Below are 13,479 nucleotides of genomic sequence, written 5' to 3' on the forward strand. Positions count from 1 at the left end.
CCCCCGTCCATTCCTCACTTGAGAAGTATGGTAGGTGATAATCGCCTGGGTGGTTGTTGAGGGTATTTAGCTGATCGTTAGGGGTTGTCAGCACCCCCTTCTGGTGAATTCTGAGGAGCTGTTTGCGGCCATTTGTGGGTGTGCACTTCTCACCCACAAATATTGGTTTAATTTTAACAACAAGCCAGGAAAAGGGGTACTAGTAGTCTTTGCCTGTGTGGCTTCTGGAATTTACCGAAGGGTTACAAGGGCTCAGGGAGAATGAGGAGGAGGATAGAGAGGGTGACATCTATAGACAGTGGACTGAGAAAGACTTGTTCAAGTCTGGATGCAATTGTGGGTGTCTTTGGTGACGTGAAAAGGGCCATCTTGAGAGGTAAAGGAGTGAGGACCGCGGTGAGGAAACAGGCCTGAGGGGGTGGACGGGTGGGCCAGACAGCAGAGGAAAGGTTTCTTCTTGAGCGAAAAGGAAGGCTTTGCTTTTCAGCGGATGAGGCAGGCAGAGATACGTAGCCAAGTTCTGCTGCTGACTGAGGAACGAGCCTTTGTGTTCCACGATACCAGGCTCATTTCTCTGTTCAGAGGCAACAGAAGCCATCTTGGGTCCTGGAAAGGAGACACCCAGTTTTCTATTATGCTTTCTGTCAGTAGAGACTCTCAGAGTAGAGAGACTTATACTTCAACGATAGCAGGAGGAGAGCCTCATCTGAGCTGGAGTTCAGTAGCCCTCAACCCGAGCCTTCCTGAGGGCTGATCTCTCTGTAGCTTTGGAGCCTGTCCTGGAACTAGCTCTGTAGACCAGGATGGTCTCAAACTCACAGAGATCCGCCTGCCGCTGCCTCCCGAGTGTTAGGATTAAAGGCGTGCGCCACCACCGCCCACCTTCACTTTCTGCTCCCTAGATGCGAATATGAGACTGAATCAGAGAGGCAGAAACCACCTCTATTCCATACCAGCTACACCATCCCCTCTGGGACCCGCCTGTCTCTTACACCGCCACAGCCATGACCTTGGTCAGCTCTTGAGTTCTTCCCATCTTTAGTTTGCCTTCTCGAAGCACCTGACGCACCAAAGACGTTTTTGGTCCTGCGGTTGCTCTGCATAAACCCATAAGTCGCTCCTTCTTCTCATCACACAGCTCTCACCAGTGATGTGGGATTCCCCTCTGTGTGCTTTTAATATGTTTTATTACCATTGGTTAATAGAGAAGCTGCTTCAGCCTATAGCAGGGCAGACTATAGCCAGGCTGGAAGAGATATATAGAGAAAGTAGGTGGAGTCAGAGAGACGCTATGTAACTGCTGAAGGAGACAGAAGCCCAGAACCTTTCCTGATAGACCACAGTCTTGTGGTGATACAAAGATTAATAGAAACAGAAATTAATAGAAATTGAAGATGTAAGATGTAAGAGCTAGCTATAAATATGCCTGAGTCATTGGCCAAGCAGTGTTGTAATGAATATAGTTTCTGTGTGATTATTCGGGCCTGGGCGGCCAGGAATGAAAGAGCAGCCTCCGTTCACACACCAGGACCCAGCAGTTTCTCTAAACTCAATGGACATTTCTTTTTTTTTTTTTCTTTTTTTTTTTTTGTTTTTCGAGACAGGGTTTCTCTGTGGCTTTGGAGCCTGTCCTGGAACTAGCTCTGTAGACCAGGCTGGTCTCGAACTCACAGAGATCCACCTGCCTCTGCCTCCCGAGTGCTGGGATTAAAGGCGTGCGCCACCACCGCCCGGCTTCAATGGACATTTCTAAATATTTCACTTCTTGAGCCTCACTTTGGCAGTCCTATGCTATGCATGTTTGTGGCCTCGTACTAGTCTCTTTCAACCCCCTTCTCAAGTATCTCAGTATCTCAGGCTGACCTCAAACTTACCGTATCACTGAGGTTGACCCCAGACCCCGAATGTTCCTGCTTTTACCACCCGAGTGCTAGGATTAGAGGTGTCTGCCACCATGCTTGGTTTTGTGTGATGCCAGGGATGAAACCCAGGTCTTTGACAAACTCTCTACTGATCAAACTTAAACTTCAGTGCCTCTTTTTCTCTCCACGCTGGAGTAGAACCCAGAGACTGTCAGGTGCAGGCAAGTGCTCTTCCACTGGGCTGCACCCCACCCAAGCCACTTCCACCTCCTTTGTCCATAGTTTTATACACCGGACACTTGTATCCTAGAGGCTTTGTTTACTGGCTCCCTGGCTCCCCTTCTGCTATTGTCTATAAAACATGAGCTCCTTGGGATAAGGATCTCGGTCTGTTTTGTTTTCAGCTAACCATCTGGTTCATGGTAGCAGACAACAGATAAGTCATTAAAATAATCACTCACTGGGGTTGGAGAAATGGCTCAGCCGTTAAGAGCACTGGCTGCTATTGTAGAGGATCCTAGCTTAATTCCCAGGACCCACGGAGTGGCTCACAACCATCTCTAACTCCGGTTTCAGGGATCAGATGCCCTATTCTGGCCCCATGGATGTGGCACACATGTGGTGCACATACGAACATGCAGGGGAAAACCCTAGACATAAACAATTAGAGTAGCCTATATAATTGGGAAATGGTCCTTTGTAAAACAATCATTCTGTAGGCTCATTTGTAGTTGTCCTGGGTCCCGATCCCCATCCCCTAACCTGAGCTGGACCTACTGAACCACAGAAACACGGTTCTTCCTCTAGCCTTTGCATAGGCATCTTCACGTGGGCATAAGATTGATTCCTTTTGTATCCCCTGTGCCCTGCAGCCTCTTGACAAATTCCTGCCTGTTCTTCAGATTTTATCTCCGGTATCATTCTCTCTAGACATTCTGTGACCTGGCCAATGAATTAAGCTAGTGGACTTGACCCTTCCGAGCCATTCTGCAGAGTCATATCTGTGTTTCTTGCTTGTTAATATCTTTCAGCTGGGAGTTTCTTAAGACAAGGCTGTGCCTTGCTTACTGCCTTGTCCCAGCACCAATGCCTTGATGAGGGGACCAATGCTGAAGACATTCTCGCTAAGTGACATTTGTGGTGGGGAGGACATGGAGGCCTGTTGGGACACCAAACCCAGGAAGCGTTTTATGTTTTCGGACAACAGTTAAAGAACAGACTCCTGAATGTGCCCGATTATGAACCAAATCCCAATCTTTCCCCTGGCAGCGTTCTTCGCCCACAAGGTGGAGCATGAAAGCAAGACGCAGAACGGGAGGAGTTTCCAGAGGACGGGGACTCTGGCCTTTGAGCGGGTCTACACTGCCAAGTGAGTTCAAACTCTGATGGTGCTGACTAATAATGGGGACGTGGGCATGAGGACTGTCCTCCGGGCACATCTGCCTCTGTCAACCTTCAGAGTGTCCAGGAGGCAGGCTTCGGGGAAGGCTGACCTTCCCTTGGAAGACTTCTAGGTGCCCTTCCTTGTCTTGCTGAGTACCAGCCTTAGAGGAAGGAAGTGGGCAGGGGGAGGGGAGCTATGAGCTCGACGATCCAGAAACACCCAGGGACCAGTTTCCTGTGGGTGTTGAAATTCTTCAGATCAAACCAGATGTAACTCACAACAGCTCCAGAAGTGCCTCCCTGGCACCTCCCTGGCCTTGTCCAGAGGCAGTCTGGAGGTGACATCAGTGACTTTCATAACATGAGGTCCTCTTGAGCAATCACCATGAGGACAGAAAGATGGAGGCCCTGAGTAATACATTCCCCTGCCCTCTTGCCTTGCCTTTTGACTAGAAAAGCCGTTGGGAGACTGACTCCTGAATGGCTCTGGCAAAAAGGTTTGTGAGGTTCTATTTTGCTCAGAAACCTGAGAAGACATTACTCAAACATAATCTTCCTTTATGCAAAATCTATTTAAACAGGGTCAGCCAGGCATGCTGGCACCAGAAGGGCAGGCTCCCTGCTTTCATGTTGGGCTACTTTGGGAGGGGTGTCAGCTCCAACGCTAGGGGTGACATTGATTCTTCCAAAGGTACTTTCAAGGGAAATTCACAGCATCCAACAGTAGGGTCAAAGCCAGGGACTCTGTAGGAAGGTCAGGAGGTTCTATACGGGGCCTTGTGTGAGCAGCTTGGTGGGGGCTCCCACTCAGCTAGCATTGGCTTCTTGTGAGCTAAACTGATTTCGAGGGTGAGGATGAGACAGACCTCAGGAATGAATGCATTTTCTCTCACGTAGATATCATTCAGTCTTTCTGTGAAGTATAGGTGTGTGTGTGTGTAATAACGGGGTGGGGGTTCTCCATTGTTATTTCCCAGTCCTGACTCCCTTTGCCCTTAAGTGTCTGACTTGGTGCATGCCTTGTGAGCTCTCATAGTTACTTCAGGAGTCCCCAGCGGGCTCTTCTAGATGCTTGCTTCCCATCCCTCCACAGCAGACACTCCTGCCAGCCCAAGGAAATCCTTTGCTCAAGTAGCCACAGGGAGATTTCTTTGTTACCATTTAGACCTCAGCTTCATTAATCCTCAGTGTCACTTTAAAGCATTAAAAGACGCGGGTTAAAAGGCTTTACAGACCCACTTGAAGGAGAGCCGAGAGAACATGTAGCTTGGAATTGATGTTTCTGCACTGTTTTCTGTGGGGGTAACACCAAAGGGCTCCAGAAATGTAACGTACGGGTGATGTAAAGGTATCTCTCATCAGGGGTGGAGGCAAAATTGCTCAAAGGAAACCACAGCCTCTAGCAGTGGGGATGAGCTGTGTCTCTTTCTGCACTGATAATTAGTCTCACAATGACACAGAGTTTTTACAGACTCCTCAATCCTCCAGTGAGAAGCCACAGTGGAGTGGCCCTGCACGTTCTCAGAAGTTAAGTTCTCACCATGCTGGTGATGCACAAGGAATGGAGCATCCTGGGCAATCTTGAGTCTTTTATTTATCTGTTTGTTTGTTTTTGACAGACATCTCACTGTCTAACCAAGGCTAGCTTCGAATGTGTAATATGTGGTCCTCCTGCCTGTGCCCTGCCCAGTACTGGGATTCCAGGCATGTACCATCATGCCGGGCTTTAGCCATTTCGTTTCTGTCGCTTCCCCGGGTAGAGAAATAGCTTTGTTTTCTATGAGTCCAGTGGGCTCACCCCCGGAGCCTCTAGCTGCTGGCTTCCAGGTTGCACAAGTACTCTGGTAGTTGAGCTGCCTGGTGGGGGAGAGTGGCTTAAAAGTTCTGTGAGTGCATGGAGGCTCCAAAGATAAGAAGACGTGCAAGGAGAGTATCGAGTGATCGCTGTTTGGGGACCCAACCATGAAGTCCCTGCAGCCTAGTTTTCAAAATCCAGGTCTTTGCCACCTAGCCTTCTTGAGAGGTGGAGGAGAATAACCAGACAGGGAAGTTGTGTGGAGTGGTAGGAAGTAAAGATTGGGCAGGAGAACTTTCTAGAAGGTAGGGGTTGCTCAGGCACTTTTGTGGTTCTGTTACAAAGGCCACTTCCTCACTTGGCCAACAAGTATTTGTGCAGGCACGCGTAGGTTGCATAAGGGACTGGAGGTCTGTTCAGCAGAACCCTGCAAAGCCCAGGGGTACCCTGGCTGTTCGGCTGTGCCAGGAGACCGCCAGGAAGGAGAGGATGATAGATAGATGGCCACACAAGCAGCAGCCTCTTCTCCAGGGCCCTCCAGAAGCACTGAGAATAGGTAGAAGAACACAAGAGGATGTATTTAAAGAGTCAGTAATTTTTATGTGTGTGAGTGCTTTGCCTGCATGTATGTATGTACACCATGTGTGTGCAGTGCCCATGGGGACCAGGAGAGGGCATTAAATCACTGGAAATGGAAATACAGATGGCTGTAAGCTTCTTGTGGGTGCTGGGAACCAAAGCTAGGTCCTTTGCAAAAACAGCCAGTGCGCTTAACCCCTGAGCCATCTCTCTCTCTCCCAAGAGTATGCATTTAATCTTGCTGTCTAAAATTTAGGATGTGAAACTGTTCCTGTTGTCAATACACAGAATGACAGCAGTACACTATACATATATACATACACATATATCTCTACATACAGTATATTATGCTATAAGCTGTATACAACTTATACACAAACATATCTGTCATAACCTGTAAGACTCATTTTTTTTTTTGAGATAGGGTTTCTCTGTGTAGCCCTGGTTGTCCTGGAACTCGCTCTGTAGACCAGGATGGTCTCAAACCCACAGAGATCTGCCTGCCTCTGCCTCCCTTGGCATGCACCACCATGCTCCTGATAAGACCCAGATTTTTGTTGATGAGTGTAGGATCATGAATATTTCCAGATCTTGGCTACAAAGAAAAATAAAGTGAAAGACAAATGATGTTTATGGATCGACATGTTATTTTAGCACAAGCTATGACTGTTGAGGGATATAGAGAGATGGAGAGTGTGGGACAGTGGGTTAACAGATGACCCAGCCAGCATCAGTAGAGCCCATCAGGTCAGACCCCATGATTAACGGCTCATCTGACCACTAGGGCGGTGCTGAGCCAGAGTTTTCTAGATAAAAGGGGCCGGACCTTGACTCTTCCACATGCACAGGGCACAGGATGCTGGTCTTGGAGCATAAGCACAGTTAGAGTCTGTGTCCAAGTCTGTCTTTTTGGGGGGTGGAAATCCTAGTTATCTGGCTGTGGGTTCTTCCTTGGGAGTGCAGGTAAGCGTAGCTGGGGGGTGAGATGGTGTCCAGAGATGTTTCATTTCCTGGACCATGTTCTATGATTCCAAGTTCATGAGTCATTAGCAAATGTTACCACAAAGAGTGGTGACGCTGGAGAAGCAGCAAAGGACAGTCTAGTTCACCAAGGGGGGTGTCGTAATTACCCACAGAGATTCCCCTTTCAATTCACTTTCTGTCAGAACACCTTCTGAGAAATGTCACCCCAATGTCACCATACCCCAGCATCCCTTGGTGTCTGCTGCGGGCTCATTTTTCAAGCAGCAGATAGTAATTTAAAGCTACTGTATCTACAAGGAGCCTGACTGGCGTATATAGTATGATTAGTTCTTATTCATGGCACTTCCTTATTTTAAAGTGTTTATTATCTTCTGAGAGGAGTGGGGTGGGAAGGAAAGAAAAGATAGCCCAGGGACTCTCCACGAAACAGGTTGTGGGGGAGGCTTCAACTTTACAGCCTGCTGATTAATTACAAGACCAGTTGAGCAGACCCTGTTCAGCCTTCAGGGTGAGCATCAAGATGGGGTTACCAGTTCTGTTTAAAAAAAAAAAAAAAGAAAAGAAAAAGCAAAGATACAAAGCTCCTCCAAAAGAAAAGAAGTGTAACAGTAATATTGGGGGGTAAAGTTTCACTCACAGGTACCAATTCCACACAGGGCGTGTTTCAGTAGGGAGAAAGTAACTGAAGCACAGGCAGGAGCGGCGGAAAGCCTGCTCCAGTCGTCTAGAGTTTTCTCCAGGGTACAGATTCCTGGCAAATAGGGAGCCTGTTCCTTTTATTCCCTAGCCAAGATGACAACTTCAGGGGCTGTGGAAAAGACTCAAGCCTGAGGACCAGGGTTTGAGCCTCAGCAACTGTGTGAAAGAAAAGAGAGAGGATTGGGTGTAGTGGCACAAGCTTGGAACCCAATGCTGGGAGGCAGAGACGGAGATTTCTGAACCTCACTGTTTGGTCAGCCTAACTCAGCAGCTCCAAATTCAATGAGAGACCCAGGATGCCAACCTTTGCCCTCTCCACACACAGGTGCTCACATGCACGTGTGCACTCACACACACGCACACCGACATGCGCATCACCTCCCAAACCACTCTTTCGAAACAGACCAAGTATGTGCATCAGGCCGAAGCAGGGAGCAATCCTGTTGCTAATCAGTGCGGCCAGCTGACGCTGTACGCTTTAAGCCAGCTGGAAGAGGTTGTCTCTGCCTTTCTTGAGCTGGGAGATGAATCATGTGTTTTCAATCCTGAGGCTGCAGGGTTGTGGTTCTACTAATAAATGGGCATAGCAAGACTGCGGCCACCCTGGGGCTGTTGCAGTTCAACTGTGGGCCTGTCTGTGTAGTAAACAAGAACCTGCAAACAGACCATGCGCAAGAACTTCCTGCCCTTTGGGGCTTTGTGCCCGTTAGACCCGGGGAACTTGAGTGGATCCAGATCACCCCACCCCATTGAGGCCGTCAAGGTTCTGTTCTGTGTGCTGTGCCTGGATTGAAGGTGTCTCCAGGATAGGAGACATGGGCCCATCACCTACGCCGTTCATTAACTTCCCTAGTGAAAGGCTCTTTAGACCACAGAGGGACGCGAAGGTCCATGTGGTGGGGAAAGGACAGCCCAACATCACTAGGCTCTCTCTACCATAGAGATGAAGGGTGACTAATCCAGATGTATTATCCAGCTGTGCTGGTTAACTTTTTGTCACCTTGACACGAGCTGGAGTTGATGGTGGGGACAGCATAACTTGGACCACAGTGGAATGTGTTAGTCTGCAGATTTATTGTTTAAGTCAGAAAAAGAGGGGAGAGGGAAAGGGATGGAGGAAGAGTGGGGAGGGGGAGAGAGGAGACAGAGTCCAGCTAACCCTTTCAGGGCGCATCTCCAGTGACCACCCTAGGCCCATCTCCTGCAGAGCTTTAGCACTGCATTCTGGGGACCAGCGTGCAATACGTAATTTGTGTAATATATAGGTGGACTGTACCCATACTCGGACAAGACCAGCAGACTTCTTGGTGGTTCTGAGACATAAAACAAGTCTGAACATTGCATTTCAACTTTCATTTGTACTTGAACCCTGCCAGACTGCTGTTCTCAAATTGTACCACGCACAGAACCTGGAAAGCCCGCTAAGGCATGGGTTGCTGAGCACCTCGCCCTAGTTCTGGTGCCACACGTCTGAGGCAGCGCAAGCACTTGTGGGTCTAATAAGTCCTCAGGTGCCCCAGATGTTTCTGGATGGGGCACACACGAGAGCCTCTGCATCTCACTCCTGACTTAGAGCCTCAGAGGGCCGAGCTACTGCTGTACTCTTTGTTTTGTGGGTGAGGAAACGGAACCCGGAGAGATAGCCAATGCTGAAGCTGGTTAGGGTCCCTCCAAGGCCCGAGTCCCAGTTACTTTTTCTTTCCGCCGACCCATGTTGCCCCCTGAATACCTCTCCTACCTTTGTTATGTTGTTTTTCCATATTTATTGCATTTTGTTTTTGTTGTTTGTTTTTCGAGACAGGGTTTCTCTGTGTATCTTTGGAGCCTGTCTTGGAACTCGCTCTTTAGACCAGGCTGGCCTCAAACTCACAGAGATCCGCCTGTCTCTGCCTCCCAAGTGCTGGGATTAAAGGTGTGTTCCACCACGACCCGGCTGCAAATACTTTTTTTTTTAACTCTAGTTTAGAAACTGCAAGCTGCACCCAGGAATACTTACTCTTTACATAGTGAAAGCGTTCCAGGGTTTGGAGACAAGCTGGGCAGGTATGAGATATGGCCTTCTTCAGCCCCCACTCCTGAGCTGGGAAACCCCGGGGTTAGTCAGCTGCTCTGGACCTTAGTTTCTCCTCTTAGTTGGACTGGAGTTGTGGGAGGCAGGATAACAGGCTCCTAACTCATCCTATTCCTATGAGGCTGTCTTTTCATTATGTGGAAAAATGCAGCTTGGTTTTGAAAAAAAAATCTTTCCTGGCGTATGTGAGTCAGGCTTATTTGATGTGTGTGTGTGTGTGTGTGTGTGTGTGTGTGTGTGTGTGTGTGTGTGTGTGTGTGGGTGCAGGTGTGTGTCCAGGTGCGCAAAGATGTCAGAAGAATGTGTTTCATCCTTGGAGCTGGAGTTACAAGTGGTTGTGAGCCAGTGCAGATAAATGCTAGGATCTAGAGTTGGGCTCAGAAGAGCATCAGGAACCGTGAGCTCCCGAATCTTCTCTCCAGCCCCACAAATGGAATCTTTCAAATGAGGAGACACCCTTTCCGTTAGAAAGGCTCATTGGTCATCCTTGGCTTTGGAAGGGGATGTGAGCCGAGGAATATTGGGGATCCCCAGAGTCTGGAGAGTTAAGGCAATAGTTCCCCAACCCCTTGAGCTTCTGAGAGAAAGCAAATCTGTCCACACCTTGATGTGTGGCTCAGGGACGTTCATCTCGGACTCTGACCGCTGCCATGGTGACACAAGGAATCTGTGGTATTTGAAGCCACCGAGTTGGTGGCCGAGTGTCACACTAGCTAAAGCAAACCCACAGAATCATCTGGCGCAGTGCAGGGAATGTGTGACACTTACAAGGGAGAGGATGGACGGCAAAACGTCAGCACAGTGCCTGGCACACAGTGGCAGCATCCCCCGGGGCTGTCGGAAGTCTCTTGTGGGCTTTTGTGAATGGACCTTGGTTTCTTTAACCCTTTGAGGATCTGTTTTCCCACTTGGCCTGCTGCTTTCTATAGGACACGGTTCCCCTTGGTCGGCATTGCGCGCTGTCTCTCCCATTCAGACAGTGACCACACCATGTCTGCATTGCTCACTTGTTATTCCAAGAAGTGTATGGGCACCACCCACCACGGAGCCCTGCCAAAGGAACGCAGCAGCGTCTGATCCGTTCACCTAAGAGCACAGTTAATGAATTCTGAGCATGCTCACTTGTTACCACTATCTATATTGGATGTGGTGCTGCTGGCTGCCCTCTCAGGGTGAGACAAGAGAGGGGCCGGTGACCCTGGCACAGTGATGATTTTGAACTGGGGTCTTCGGGTTATTTTCAGACCACATTGTAGTCACGTGTTTTCTGATTTCTTTCTGCCCTGTTTGCCCTACAGCCAGAACTGCGTAGATGCATACCCCACTTTCCTCGTGGTACTCTGGACTGCGGGACTACTTTGCAGCCAAGGTAACCGTGACTTCCCTTTGTGAATTCTCTTTCTATAATGTGCAGCTCTCAGGGGTTCGGAGAGCAGGCATTTTGTTAAATAGCCTTCACTGGACCTACAGCTCTTATCCAGGATGCCCTGGAGAGATGAGAGCCCCCAGGAGGTTGTGTTCGGGCATGCTCGGTGCAGGCGCAGTGTGGCATGGTAATGCATTACTAATGCTTGCTCCCTGGTGGCTGGCTGAGAGCGCAGCGCTGACAAGGGTGGTTTAAGGCTAAATGTGACTCAGAATCCGTAAGCAGTGTTAGCTCAGATACAAGGGCATTGTAAATGAGAGCGCCAGAGGGATCTATTTTGGGACTGCCGCTGCTGGCTCTTCTGTTAATAAGCTCCCAGCACGCTGGCCCTTCCTCAGGCATGCATCTACAGAGCTTGGGCTGGGTCCCAGCCGAACCTGGGTGATCGGCTGCACACAGTCTCGATTTCAACGAATCTGAAGGACAGATTGACTCCCTGAGGTGCTCTGCAGTGAAATGAAAACCAGAATCATATGCTCTTGGTTCTCTTTGGAGACCGAACACCGAGACTGGCATTTGCCTGGTGGTTGGTTGGCTCAGTGTGGTTGGAGCCGCTTCGGTGGTCCAGCAGGGCCCATAGAGAAAGTCCAGAAGCAATCATTTGAAGAACCATGGGATTTTTATCATCTTCTGCTGCTCTAAAAAGCACATCCAGTGGATATTAATTTCCCTGCCACCCTTAAGGACACTTTAGGAACCAAAGTTCAGGGTTCTTCAGCTGGTGAGCCTCATGGGCAGGATTAGAGCCTGGGTCTTTTATTTCTAGCGTCTGGAGTTTCTCTAAGCATTCTTTTACTGTACTAATTCACATTGTAAACACACTTCAAACATTTATTCTATGCTAGCTTTGTCCTGGATATATGCAAATTAATAATATGCAAAAGGACAGTTAAAGAGTAGTTGGATGGGGTCTGGAGAGGTGGCTAGGAGATTAGGAGCATTTGCTGCTCGTGTAGAGGACCAGAGGTCAGTTCCCAGGACCTACTCTAGGCAGCTCACAGCTGCCTGTGACTCTAGGGGGAATCTGATGCCCTCTTCTGACCTCCAAGGGTACTGCATACACATACCCACACGAAGACACATACACACACATACATACAATTAAAACAGCAATAAAAACAAATCATTTTAAAAGTTAAAAAGGTAAATAGGTGGGTGGATATGTTATCGCCAAGAGCGAGACTCACCCCTAGAGGCCATAGAAACCACTGAAGCGACATCATGTGGTCTCCCTCAGCACCTTGAAGGCTCTTAGCAGCTCATTATTTATTTTCAGTTTGCTGCTCAAGTGAGATTGTGAGAATGTCTCTGGCATTGAAAAACCAAGCCAAAGAAAGCCCGTGTGAGGAGCAATGAGTCTTGTGGGGTCTGAATGATGTTAGATAAATCTGTTGCTGCCTCTTTCGCGAGGCGCATACAAAGGGAGTCTGGAGTATCTCTTCATGATGAGCGTCCACCTTGCCCAGTCTCAAGTGCGTCAGTCAACTCTAGTTGACCATTGCCATTTTCTTATGAGCACAGAGATTATGTAAATTGTTCATCTGAGAGGAAACCCAGAGATTATTGCGTTCCAGACCTCTCAGCCTGAAGATTCTCCCAAGAGCCAGATGGACAAGTCTTTTACTTAATTTTATAGTTTTAGAGCCTAGATTTGTACCTGTTTTGTGGTTCACATGGCCCATGTTCCCCTTGGAAGGTCTTTGCTATTCTCTGCATAAGGCAGGAGATATGAACCCTTCCCATACCTGTGGGCTATTAGTTTATGTCCAGGTGAATTCCAACTGGAGGAGAAATGGGTCAACAAAAGTCAGAATAGAGTTGTTCAAACGAAAAAACTTTATACAAAGCAAATCATTAATTGTGACATAATTAATTGTGACAGTCTTATGACTTAAAAATTAGAACAGGCCTCAAAGTTTGTTTTTCTCTCCCCACTTTATTTTTAGATCATTTAAAAATGGTTAATTTTATTTTAAATTCTATGCATGACTCAAGTTCAACTCCTAACATCCACATGGCAGTTCACACCAATCTGTAACTTCAGTCCCAGGGGATCTGTCTCCCTCTTCTGGCCTCTGTGGGTACTGCATGCACATGATGCATATACATACATGAAGGCAAAATAAAAATAAATACTAAAAACTTTCAAAAACATTTTTTCTGTATGGTTAAAACTAACAGTAGAAGCTCCATAAGTGTTACTGTTGCTGCTGGGCAGTGATAAGGTTTTCGAACCAGAAAGACCCGGAAATTGAAGTCACTTCATGACACTTGCTGGACTTCAATATAACATTCATTTGATAAACATTATTGATAGCCTATATGTTCCAGGCACTCCACCAAGGACAGAGGTGATCTGGGAACAATGAGTGTCCTTGTGAACTTTCTCTGTCTTTGCTTAGATCTCTTCTGCTGCAAAATAGACACAGGAAAGCTCTCTCGCCCAGCAGGTGGCCTTGGAGCCAGAGGCACTGACATTAATGAGAGCCAGAGGTTCTCATTAATGGAGCTGCTTTGGTGTTTGCATGGTGCTGGGGACTTTCAGGTGTTTGTCCTCACACAGTCCCATCTACTCCCATGCTCTTCTTAAAAGATGCAAAGGTTGTGGCCGGTCCTTGTCCTCACACAGTAGGACAGCTGTGACCAGTCCTTGTCCTCACACAGTAGGACAGCTGTGGCC

General features: G+C 48.1%; 1 protein-coding gene across 2 annotated transcripts in view; it reads left to right on the forward strand.

The window, feature by feature from the left end:
* Positions 1-13,479, forward strand: part of Alox5ap (arachidonate 5-lipoxygenase activating protein) — a 22,261-nt gene that overhangs the window by 4,295 nt on the left and 4,487 nt on the right. The window contains exons 2-3 of one of the 2 annotated variants that reach the window (XM_005344722.3): positions 3,132-3,231; positions 10,672-10,742. In XM_005344722.3, coding sequence (XP_005344779.1) covers positions 3,132-3,231; positions 10,672-10,742 — 171 coding nt within the window. The remainder of the gene's footprint in view (positions 1-3,131; positions 3,232-10,671; positions 10,743-13,479) is intronic. The other variant, XM_026786777.1, reaches the window with a different exon arrangement.

The sequence above is a fragment of the Microtus ochrogaster genome, chromosome 2 (genome assembly GCF_000317375.1).
Source record: "Microtus ochrogaster isolate Prairie Vole_2 chromosome 2, MicOch1.0, whole genome shotgun sequence".
Taxonomy (NCBI): Eukaryota; Metazoa; Chordata; class Mammalia; order Rodentia; family Cricetidae; genus Microtus; species Microtus ochrogaster.